The sequence below is a fragment of the Microcaecilia unicolor genome, chromosome 10 (genome assembly GCF_901765095.1).
Source record: "Microcaecilia unicolor chromosome 10, aMicUni1.1, whole genome shotgun sequence".
NCBI lineage: Eukaryota > Metazoa > Chordata > Amphibia > Gymnophiona > Siphonopidae > Microcaecilia > Microcaecilia unicolor.
Window position 1 is genome coordinate 25,225,420 of NC_044040.1, and position 13,015 is coordinate 25,238,434.

The following is a 13,015-nucleotide window of genomic DNA, read 5'->3' on the forward strand; positions in this document are numbered from 1 at the left end:
AAAAATATTTGCACGTTTTAGAGGACCCCTTGGCCCGTGTTGGGTCTTATCTCTTCAGTTGGATTGAGGTTTAACCAATTATGAATTAATAAATGTGATGGACTCTATTATTATCGGCCTATTGACATTATTCACCATCTTGAACCAGGGGCGTAGCTACGTGGGGCCATGGGGGCATGGGCCCCGGTAGATTTGGCCCTGGCCCCCCCCTGCTGACGACCCTCTCGATCCCCCCTGCCGTCACAGTCGTGTACCTTTGCTGGCGGGGGGCCCCCCAACCCCCGCCAGCTGGTCCTCTTCTCCGGCACAACTGCGTTGCTGATCTGCAAGGCTTCGTTCCGTTTCTGTGAGTCTGACGTCCTGCACGTACGACGTGCAGGACGTCAGACTCACAGAAACAGAATGAAGCCTTGCAGATCAGCCAGAAACGCGGCCGCGCCAGAGAAGAGGACCGGCTGGCGGGGGTTGGAGTCCCCCACCAGCAAAGGTACCTGACGGTGGCGGCAGTGGCGGGAAGGGGGGGGGGGTCGAAAGGGTTGGCGCCGGGGGGGGTCAAAGTTGTTGTTGGTGGTGGTGGCGGGGGGTGGTCAAAAATGGCGGGGGGGGGGGGGTAAAATGTGTCCCCTCACCTCGGGCTCTGGACCCCCCTCCCGCCGAAGTCTAGCTATGCCCCTGTCTTGAACATTTGTATTTTGGTGACTTCCACTTTTATTTTGGTTTGATAAGAATATAAGAACATAAGAATAGCCATACTGAATCAGACCAGTGGTCCATCTAAAAGTGCTCTTGTTCCCAAGAACACTTTTACTGTTTGGATATTGTACACAAACTTCACCATTCCAGTTCATAGGATACCAGTAGCACTTCACTACGGGATACTGCTTTGAGATAAGCAACACTCAATAAGATTTTACAGAGATTGCAAGACTCTATAAGATGACAAACAACAATATTAGAACGTACTTACAGGGCAGGAAGAGTGGGACCCGGTGCTATGATGGTATAAGGCTGAATTGCTATATGCCGGTACCGTGGTATGCAGTGGTTTGGCACTTCACATACACTGAGCACTATTCAAAAACGTTATAAATAATTTTAGAGTTAGAACTGGTATGAAATTTGGGCAAAAATTAAAATTTAATGCCAAGAAATGCAGAGTAGTGCACTTGGGGTGCAGAAATACAAAATTGATGTACCAGGTAGGAGGGGAGCGATTGGTAAGCTCGGCTCAGGAGAGTGACATTGGGGTGACAGTGTCTGAGGATCTCAAGGTGACGAAACAATTCGACAAGGCATTGGCTTTGGCCAGAAGGATGCTAGGCTGCATAGATAGGGGTATAACCAGCAGAAGAAAGGAGATGTTGATGCCCCTGTACAAGTTGTTGGTGAGACCCCACTTGGAATATTGTGTTGGTGAGACCCCACTTGGAATATTGTGTTCAGTTTTGGAAGCCTTATCTTGCTAAGGATGTAAAAAGACTGGAAGTGTTTCAAAGAAAAGCGACAAAAATGGTATGGGGTTTACATAGCAAGACGTACATAGAAAGACTTGCTGACCTAAACATGTATACCCTGGAAGAAAGGAGAAACAGGGGTGATATATTACAGACGTTCAAATATTTGAAAGATATTAACCCTTTAGTGTCCAGTGTTCCCGTAATAAGCCATATGGGAACAGATTGATGGGAACATTGGACACTAAATTAATCCGCAAATGAACAGTTTCTAAAGACGGGAAGGTGGTAGAACTAGAGGACATTAATTGAGGTCCACCACCTTTGCACCAGGCAGGCAAGTGACCAGGCAATCTTCATGCCCACCAGCCACCCAGCTATCTACATATCTAATGATTGAATCACCAACTAGAACAGCTGTCCTAACCCTTACTAACTAGATAGCCCTGATATTTGGCACTGATATTCAATGGGCAAAGTTAAAGATATGCTGGGGCTATCAGGCAAAGGTTTGACTGTAGCCCCAGCATATCTTTAGCTTTATCCAGGTAACTCCCAAAGTTAAGTGGGCCAATGTTTTGAATATCTAAGTTAATGCTTCCTAAATTGCACTCCATCTTTAGTCAGTTTAAATTCTTCTGAAATGGAGTTCCAAAGTATGTGACCCACACCAAAGAAAGCCTTTCTACCTATACACACAATAATACGCTTGGGTTGAGTTCAACATCCTTTTAGGAAGTTATTAAGTCCTGTTGTGCTTGATCATTTTAATTACAAATGTCTTACATTCTTGAGTAGTTTTGAAGGTTCACTTTTAGTAGCCTGATCCTAAGGTCATTGATGCAGCATCTCAAAGCGCACTTTAACACCTCAGAGAGTAGAACAAAAGAAACGTGGAACATATTCCCAGGCCAGATCACTGACCACTGCATCAATGACCTTAGGATCAGGATACTAAAAGGGAAATTTCTGAGAGAAGAGGACATTTCTCTGGTAAGTGAACATTATTTTGCTCTGTGCTTTGATAACTGAAAGATTGGGGTTTAAAACAGGAATTGTAGGTTATTGATAAAGACAGGATTAAAAAAAGCAAACTTTATTAGCTAGTCTTCATATCCTTTTTCTCATAATTTTAGAACTTGAACTTTCTGCCACACAGCATTAAAATATAGCCTCTAGAAGGCACAACAGGGCCTAGTTCAATCTTCATTCCCATCCCACTCCCACTCACTCCTAGCACATCTCTTCATTTATAGTCAATTATTTTAATTATGATAACAAGAGGAGAGTTTTCATTAGAGTTTTAATTACATTTAATTAGTTTCTTAAAGCTCGTTATCTAATATCCCTAGTACCTTAAGAAGTTTTAATTAAACAACTCTCTAATACTAAGATGCAGACCAGCAGAGAGAGGGGTGCTATCCAGTCTTTTGCATTGAGTGTCACATGTATGATTATCTCTCAGTTGGTAAGAGGTTATATGTGTGTGCTTGATGCAAAGAGCTCCTAGCTCTCAGAAAATGAGTCTGTTCCCTTGAGGCCTGAGTAGCAGACTTGAAGGAGCTGAGGGAGATAGAGAGATACATATAGGAGGCATACAGGGACGTTGTAGAAAAGTTCCACCTCTAGTCAGGTAGCCCCTGTGCTGCCTCTGAGGAGGCAGGTCTCCTAAAAGGAGAGTATCACCCTGGAGAAGTTGGAAGTAGTCCTGTAGCCAGGACCAGCCCACCAGGGATGTGTCGCCAAGAACTGCCCAGGAGGGAAGGGTTAGGATGGCTGTTGTAGTTCGTGATTCGATTATTAGGCATGTAGATAGCTGGGTGCCTAGTGGGACATGAGGATCGCCTGGTCACTTGCCTGTCTGGTGCGAAGGTGGCAGACCTGACACGCACCTAGATAGGATTTTAGATAGTGCTGGGGAGGAGCCAGCTGTCTTGGTACATGCACGTACCACAAATGTAGGAAAATGTGGTAGGAAGGTCCTGTAAGCCAAATTTAGGCTCTTAGGTAGAAAGCTGAAATCCAAATCCTCCAGGGTAGCATTTTCAGACGGGCTCCCTATTCCACATGCAGGACCCAAGAGGCAGGCAGAGCTCTGAAGTCTCAATGCGTGGTTCAGACAATGGTGATAGAGCACCTTTTAAACTAGAAATCGGGGGAAGGCCAACAGTCACTCAAAAGTGCATGGTTCCGAACAAGGTATCTTTAAATGATATCACCAAAACAGAGAAGATGAGGTTGCAATTGAAACCATAGTAGATCAGGTGTCTTTAAATAAAGCGCAGACAGATTTTCAAGATTGTAAATTAACACTGTCAACTGCTGAGCAAGTTGTGAATAGGAACAACAAACATTGTTTGCAGTGATTATATGCAAATACCAGAAGCCTAAGAAATAAGATGGGAGAGTTAGAATATATTGCACTAAGTGAAAAGATAGATATAATGGGCATGCATCTCTGAGACCTGGTGGAAGGAAGATAATCAGTGGGACATTGTCATACCAGGGTACAAATTATATCACAGTGATAGGGTGGATCGAATTGGTGGATGGGTAGCATTATGTGTTAAAGAGGGCTTTGAATCAAGTAGACTGAAAATTCTGCAGGACATTTCTTAGAATCCCTATGGATAGAAATTCCATGTGTAAAAGGGAAAGGATAGTGATAGTGTAAAAAAGGGGATGAAGGGATATATTTGGGGAATTACATTAACCTGCACTGTAATGTTTAAGGACATGTGCTGAGAATATAAAGACCAAATATTTACCTTTAAAATGTTTATTTACAATACAGATAATGCAATAATGTTAAAAGACAGTTTTTAGGGATTTTATACAAGGGAAATGTGCCACAAGATAAATATTGTTAGAAAGTCTGAATTATTAATTAGGCTGGATTAATAGTAACTCACTCTGATAGAGGTTGCTGGTTGGAGTAGAGAAGGAGGTCTTTTGGCTGGGGTGGTGAAGGAGCTCTTTCCTCTGCAGTTGGATGGTCTTTGATTGAGGTTTAGATGAATTCTTTCTGCTGCTGGTTGGAGTGGTGAAGGAGGTCCTTGCTGGAAAAGAAGTCTTTGGGTTGCAGAGTTGTTGCTGGAGCCTGGAGAAAGTCTTATCTTGAATGAGTGTGAAGTCCAGCAAGGCCCAGAGTCCAGAGAGAAGGAAGGACAGGAAGAAGCATCATGGCCGTGAGAATGTTCCAAGGTTCTATAATTTCTTGTTGGACCATAGGCAGAAGTCAGGTGGGGTGTATTTGATCCAATGAAAACTGTTCCATTGTTTTGATTTTGTCTATTTATTTTGGTAGTCCCACACCTTGATATCTTTGGATCAGGGGACACTCAATTAAATTACATGGAAATATTTTCAAAACAAATAGGAGGAGATATTTTTTTCACCCAAAGAAAAGTTACGCTCTGGATGTGCTAACAGTGGTTAGTGTATCTGGGTTTAAAAAAAGGTTTGGACAAGTTCCTGGAGGAAAAGTCCATAGTCTGTTATTGAGATAGACATGGGGGAAGCCACTGCTTGTCCCGGGGATTGGTAGCATGGAATGTTTCTACTATTTGGGTTTCTGCCAGGTACTTGTGACCTTGATTGGCCACTGTTGGAAGCAGGATACTGGGCTAGATGGACCATGGATCTGATCCAGTGTGGCTATTCTTATGTTCTTATGTGGTACATCCTTGAACCTGCCCAGTGATGATGGAAAGGTTTCAATACGACTCTTTAACCCTGAATGTTCTGGGAAAGAAACAAAAAAATGCAGAACCATATAGGAAACCATTATAGTGATTAGAGGCAACAGGGCTTCCCATCGTCCTAATGACCACGCATGTATGCTCGCAGGAAGCTCCCTAGGACCTGCCTGCGAGTAGCCTTTTCAGGTCTTTGTGATAAGGAAGATGCACATGTACACCGAGAAGCTGTATTATTGCTGTGTTTATGTTTATTACACATCAGTCTGGAGTTATCCACCTTCTCCCCGGAGGAGGAAGTGTAGGTAATTGCTCCATAACTCAGTGTTACCAGGGAGAAGAGATTGGGCTGAGCCAGAGAACAGCTGCAGCCAATACTTCTCCGCACCGGGGGCATTAGTGTTATTAAAACTGCAGCTAACTGCAAAAGCTGACATTAACTTCATCTTTAACATGGCATCCCTTGTGACTCCATTGCAAATAAAAGATTCCAGTTTCAGAGCATATGGGGATCTGTACTCTTAGACTACCAGTGCTAGGTTTCACATATCAGCTCCAGAGTGCAGTGAGAATCTCACCCAAGTGTATGAATGCCATGATTCAACCTCCCAGCCACAGGATAAAATATATTACTATTATTATTATCATCATGATTTCTACAGTGCGTAACAGATGTATACTGTAAATAGAGATATGAACATAAATTTTATCACAGGACAGCCCTGTGAAAATTCCTAAAAAGGTAAATGTCAGAAAATTCTTTTTCGTGGCGAGGGTAGTTGATGCTTGGGATGCCCTACAGAGAAAGGTGGTGGAGAAAAAATGGTGGCAGAATTCAGAAAGGTGTGGGTTGAACACAGAGGATCTCTAATTAGAAAACAAAATGATATGTCAGTGGTGCTTAGATGGCAACTCTGGCTGTAAAAATTAAGGCCGGTGCTGGGCTGGCTTGTACGGTCTATGTCCCGCATATTGCAATCCAGTTTAGGATGGGCTAGAGAGCAGGGGCGTAGCCAGACTTCGGTGGGAGGGGGGTCCGGAGCCCGAGGTGAGGGGGCACATTTTAGACCCCCCCCCCCCCCCGCTGCAGCCACCACCAACTTTGACCCCCCCCCCCCCGCAGATGACCCTCTCGACACCCCCCCTCCCGCCGCCAACCCGCCGCCGCCGTCGCCTACCTTTGCTGGCGGGGGACCCCAACCCCCGCCAGCCGAGGTCCTCTTCTTCCTTCGTTCTGTTTCTGAGTCTGATGTCCTGCACATTGTACATGCAGGACGTCAGACTCACAGAAACAGAAGGAAGCCTTGCGCCGGAAAAAGAGGACCTCGGCTGGCGGGGGTTGGGGTCCCCCGCCAGCAAAGGTATGCTACAGCGGGTTGGCGGCGGGAGGGGGGTCGAGAGGGTCATCGGCATGGGGGTCCAGGGCCAAATCTATGGGGGCCCAGGCCCCCGTGGCCCCACGTAGCTACGCCACTGCTAGAGAGAGCTTTGAAGCAGACTCCAGTAATTTGGAACATGATGACAGTGCCGGGCAGACTTTTACGGTCTGTGTCCCGCAAATGACAAGACAGATTCAGAAAAACTGGATTGGGCTTTGACAGCAACTCCAGTAGTTGGAACATAAGGACAGAGCCGGGTTGACTTCTACGGTTTATGTCCCAGAAACACCTAAGAAAGACCATCATCAAGTATATAATCTCACGTTCATTGTTGATTTTAATGTTGAATTAAATAATGAATGTGACTGTTGGGCAGACTGGATGGACTGTTCAGGTTTTTATCTGCTGTCATTTACTATCCTGCTTATTTTTGAACAAGAAGGCCGGCCATCGTCTGACACAAATCGGGAAATGGCCGGCCATCTCCTGAAGCCGACGAAATCGGTATAATCGAAAGCCGATTTTCGCCGGCTTCAGCTGCTTTCCGTCACTCTATAACATTTGAAAGGAGTGAGAGGGAGAACTAATTTGGATATCTAGAACCTGTTATATTTGAAGAGTTGAGTATTCAGGGTTCTATTGAGTCACATTTAAGAAGATAGCCTTGAAAACGTGGACTCTTAAAATACCAAGCAGTCCATTGGAGCCGACTCTGTGGGTGCTGTGGGTGCTTGAGCACCCCCAATATTGAGAAGATTCCTTGTATGTGTCCAGGGAGGGGTTATTTCCTTTGGGCTTAGCACCCCCCAATAATTTTGAAAAGTTGGCTCCTATGAAGCAGTCTGTAAGTATACTTGTGTGCACATGGGTGAAGTTTGGTGGAGCGTGCCTGGTGCGACCAAGTACATGCTTAGATAAAAGAATACTATAATTTATGCATGTTCTTGCCAAATGTAGATGTGGAGGGGCATTTTTGCTCAAAACATCCAAAATTCAAGTGAGGAATATAGACATTTTCAAAACAGAAAAACATCTTCTTTTTTTGAAAATGGCTATTTGCTAGATGTTTTTGTGCTCTACTGCATTTATCTTTTTGGTTCATTTTTGAGAAAATAAGGTCCAAGTGAAAAAACAAAATCAAACCATTGGGATGTAGTAGGAGCCAGCATTCTTAGTAGACTGGTCACACAAACACCCCAGAAGAGCAGTGGGCACCCTAGGGGGCACTACAGTGGACTTTCACGTGAAAGCTCCCAGGTACACATCTCACCATTGCTCCTTTATGCTGTATAGTGAGCCATCCAAAACCCACCAAAAACCTACTGTACCCAACTTTACACCATTACAGTAGGCCTTATGGCTGCAGGTGTCACCTATATGTGGGTACAGTAGGTTTTTTGGTGGGGGGGTTGGGGGGCTGACACTCTCCACCACAAGTGTAACAGTTTGGGTGGATTATGAGTCTGGGTCCTCTTCTCCACAGTACACTGCATCGACCACTAGGCTACCCCAGGGACCTTCTTGCCGCTCTAATGGGACTGGCTATATCTGAGGTGTTCACAGAGGCTAGTATATACTGTTTCTTTTACATCGTTGGGAGGGCAGGAGGGGGCAGTGACCACTGGGAGAGTAAGGGGGGGGGGTCATTCCTTTATTCTTCCAGTGATTATCTGGTCATTTAGGACACATTTTTGTGGCTTATTCATTCTAAAAACAGATCTAGCTCAAAACAACTTAGTTTTAGTCCTGGATGTTTTTGATTTGTTCCATTATGATTGAAAAACGTCCAGATCTTAGGAATGCCCAAATCTCGACCCTTGAAATTTCGACACACTGCAGGCGAACAGCATAGGAAAACATCTGGAAAATGGCTTTCAAAAATACTGATTTGGATGATTTTGTGAGAAAAACGCCCAAATGCTGCTTTATGCCACTTTTTAGACATTTTTATTTTTTCCAAATCATCCCTTGAAGGTGCATTTTTCGCCACTTACACTAATATTTATAAAGAATAGAAGGGCACCTCCTTTTTAAAAAAAAAAAATAGATTTCCTACCTTAAACTAGGTTCCTGCTTATACAATTACCCTCCATGTGTGTAAAGTGTATTTGTGCATTTTATAAAATATGAATGTACATCGCAACTGCACTGCTGTTCTGACCAAATTAGGCCCCCGATAATGCCCTACATATGTTGCATATAGAAATGCATGCACTTTTTTTTCAGCAAATATACTTACATATATGAATACAACCATGCAAGTTTACTAAAGCCCTTTCCTGCATGTAAAATAAGCTTTGGAAGTGGAAGCAACTTAATAAAATTACCCCATCACAGACCTGCCAAGTCTCTCATACCTTACACTAACATTATCGGCTTTTGTCTCACCTAGAATGTAAACCGCACTGAACCCTGGAAAAGGGGATATCAGTGGTATACAAGAATTGACGATCTCCCACACTTCTGCCAAGAAGCCAGGATCTCCCACCGAATGGTCTTCCCATCCAGCGGCAGCAGGAAACGCTTTCATAAAGCACCATCTCCTGCTGCCGCTGACCACACGGCATCAGGAGATGATGATTTATGAAGGTGTTTCCTGCTGATGCTGGACGAGAAGACCACTCTTTTTGCTGCAGGCTGCGTATCAGCTGTGCTGGGGCGGAGCAATGGGTGGAGTTGTAGGTGGAGCTGGGAAGAGCAATGGGCAGGGTGAGGTGGGCTGGGGACTGGCCCTAGATCTCCCACTGAGTGGGTGGGCCCCTTATCATGAACAGTGTCTGAAGTAGAGTCTAGTCAGAACAGAGAAACAGAAGATTGAAAAACAAATAACAGCCTTTCAGTTAAGACAGCAAGGCCATGACTGAGAAGATTTATGATTGGTGGGATTAACTGGAGGAGGAGCAACTTTTAACTGAATATCAAATAATAATTCAAAAAAACTGAATATCAAATACCTTTGGGATCTGGAAATGTTCTAAGGAGAATTATAGTCATGCAAGTTGCTGACAATCAGCTTTTATATTTCAATTCACTGGTGTGTGGATTTATTCTCCTGCCATTTGAGAAGTGCAGTAGTGTCAGAATTCACATATCCAGATTCTAAGATCCTCATGCCAGCCCACGCATGCCGGAGTTTATACTCCCAGCCTCTGAACACAGCAGGATCTACATATAAGTACATTTGTGCCATGATCTACTTTTCAGCCTCTGTGCCTGGCAGGTTTTACAATTGAGCACACTAATACCTGAATTCAGACTTTGTGGCTAAGGACTGTCAGAGAATCTGTGGAGCACAGAAGTAAGAAGAAAGAAGGAGCACATCACGATTAGGAATATAACTGCTTGAGATCTCAGAAATACATTTCCTGTCAGCACAGCAGAGAATATTCATTTATAATACCTACTTCTGCTTGCTTCTTTGAGTCCTATTAGAAACCTTTACATACAAAACATTTTTTTGCCAATTAATGAAGACCCTACTGCTCTCTCTGGCTCTGCAAGAGCCTGGGCAGCACTTTTGGCCTCTCTCTGTACCTGTTGTTACCCTCTCCCCCCTCTCTTTTCTACACAGAAATGTCTGAGGCTGAATCCTGATGCCCCCGTCTGGGTCTCCAAGCAACGCATTCTCTGCACATTAAACCACAGCCTGAAGGATGTTCTGAACTATGGGCTCTTCCAGCCAGCTTTCAATGGCCGAGCAGGAAAGTTCTTGGATGAGGAGCGGCTGCTAAGGGAGTACCCACCCACTTTTGTAACACCAGTGCCATACCTAGAGGTAAGTAGATCGCACACATGCATTTATGTCTGCTATAACAGTGCTGTACGTATACGCTCAGCAATCTACCACTGTCACATCAGTACCATTACCTTGAGACTGCCATTAGGGGTCGCAGCAGCCATTTTGAGGCTAGATCTATAATGAGCAGGAGTGAGTGGCCATTGCTCCTGCCCATATGACCCTCTAGACCACTAGAGACATTCAGGGTAGGCCTAAGGGGGCCTACAGGGGGGTTGAGCTGGGGCTTCATCTGTTTTTGGGGGATGGGAGGGAGAGGAGATCAGGACCAGGAGGGACCTAGAATCCCCTATGCCAATATTCAGACCGGTGCCCATTTATCTGGGCAGCTAAAATTAGGACAGACGTTTTGCTGTCCTAGCTTTAACCACTTACTGCTACTACTACTTAACATTTCTAAAGCGCCACTAGGGTTACGCAGCGCTGTATAGTTTAACATAGAAGGACAGTCCCTGCTCAAGGAGCTTACAATCTAAAGCACAAATGTACAGTCAGTCAAATAGGGGCAGTCAATTTGGGGCAGTCTAGATTACCTGAAGGTTAGGTGCCGAAAGCAACATTAAAGAGGTGGGCTTTGAGCAAGGATTTACTTACTTAACTGGTTAGTGTTCTGAAGATCACCACTAACCGGTTAAGTACTAGCTTCTCCCAGGCTCCGCCCACAGAGCCCCCCTCCCCCCCAGCACTAACTGGACAGTGGAGAGGCGGCTTGTGGTGATAGTCAGCAGCACTATCTGGTTAAGTGCTGCTGAATACCAGTGGTTAGGTGGCCACAGGTGATTTCATCTTAAATAGCTTTGAATATCGGCTGGAAAATATTTAAACTCACAGCTGGCATTTAAAAAATAAAAAAAAAAAACAACTGCAGAATTTGAATATTGATCCAAAACCACTTTGGGTGAATCTCTTCATAAATGTGATTTATAAATCAAAATAAATTAATAATTATAGATAGATAGATAGATAGATAGATAGATAGATAGATAGATAGATAGATAGATAGATAGTCCTTTACTATTATATTCTTTATCTATCTATCTATCTATCTATCTATCTATCTATCTATCTATCTATCTATCTATCTATCTATCTATCTATCTATCTATCTAAGTGCAGGTCCTTGGCCCCTGTCTCCTGAGGTCTCTAAGTTCTATGAATAACAGAATGTGATATTTTTTAATGGGACTGCATTCTTCTCTTTCATCCCTGGGTCTCTCTCTGCCTTACAGTTCCGGTACAAGAGGCGGGTATACACTCAGAATCTGCTGGATGACAAGCAGTTTGCAAAACTTCACACCAAGGTGAGCCAGTTGATTTTTTTACACGATTGAAGAGCACGGTGGGCCAAAACAGGACAAAAAGAGCTGTGACCCTGTTACAAAGGAATGTAGTTTGGTTAAAATGGCTGTGATCAGGCTCTATTGAGATAGGAAGAGCTGTGATTGGCTCTGATAGAATAATGTTACAACTGGGCTTTTACGGGCATGAGGGAGTGCGACTGGGAGCTGTTATTGGATAGCTGATGGTGTTAGTGCTGGCAGTGGCGTACCAAAGGGGGGGGCGGTGGGGGCGGTCCGCCCCGGGTGCACGCCGCTGGGGGGGTGCCGCAGCACGCGCCTGTCTGCTCCCAGTTCGCTACGCTCGCTAAATTATCTCGTTCACTGCAGCTCCCTCCTTCTGCCCCGGAACAGGTTACTTCCTGTTCCGGGGCAGAGGGAGGGAGCTGCAGCGAACGAGAGAATTTAGCGAGCGTAGCGAACTGGGAGCAGATAGGCGTATGCTGCGGCACCCCCCCCCCCAGTGGAGTGCACCCGGGGGGGGGGGGGTGTCATTTCACAGGGGGGGGGGGGGGGGGGGGGGGCTGCACCCGGGGGGGGGGCGCATCGGCGATCCGCCCCGGGTGCCGTCAAGGGTAGGAACGCCACTGAGTACTGGGGTTTGTAGCATGAGAGGTGGGCCACATTATTGTTTGGAGTTTCTCCATCCTACTGAGTCTTGTAGGATGGAGGTTGGGGGTAGTGTTTCTGTTCAAATCTGATAGACAGGTAGAAAGCCAGGATCATTCAAAGGGATACAATTCTCTTTGATTAATACGCTGCTGAACCCTACTCCCCTTCCCGGTTTTCTTCTACTTCCTTTTCTTCCAAGTTGTTCATAGTTCTCCTTATTTCCTCTCACCATGAGGTTTGATCTGAGCTTCTCAGTAAGGAATGCAGTTCTTCTGCCAGGCTGGAATCTGACCTCAAAATTCAGGATTGTTCCCCCCCCCCCCCCCAAGCAATGCTTTGTTCTCTTCAGAGTTTGTATACTTTGAGATAGTTATTGTGGACATTCTAAGCCAGATGTATCTGATGACTCCCCCACCCCACCCCCTTTCCCCAACTGAGATAAGGAGATACTGCTGGGAGGAAACATATGAAAAATTGAAAGGAGGATTGATAATCAGGCATTAGAGACTGGAAAAAGGGAAAATGCAACAGCTACAGTGAGCAGGCCTGCCTGCAGTCCTTGAAACCACTGATGGGTGGTGGTGGTGTGTGTGTGTGTGTGTGGGGGGGGGGGGGGGTTGTGAAACAAACAGGAGGAGGGGATTGTCAGTGCTTCACCCTTGCAGTGTTCTAGGGTTTGCCCATTTTACACAAGAGACTCTCAAATGAACACCTCTCACAATCAAATTGGGATAAGAAT

The 13,015-nt window shown here is 45.1% G+C and overlaps 1 protein-coding gene across 1 annotated transcript in view; it reads left to right on the forward strand.

Annotated features, from left to right (window-relative positions):
• The window catches only part of SHANK3 (SH3 and multiple ankyrin repeat domains 3), a 704,425-nt gene that overhangs the window by 105,231 nt on the left and 586,179 nt on the right, over positions 1 to 13,015 (forward strand). The window contains exons 2-3 of the mRNA XM_030215777.1: positions 10,103 to 10,306; positions 11,557 to 11,628. Of these exons, the coding sequence (XP_030071637.1) occupies positions 10,103 to 10,306; positions 11,557 to 11,628 (276 nt within the window). The remainder of the gene's footprint in view (positions 1 to 10,102; positions 10,307 to 11,556; positions 11,629 to 13,015) is intronic.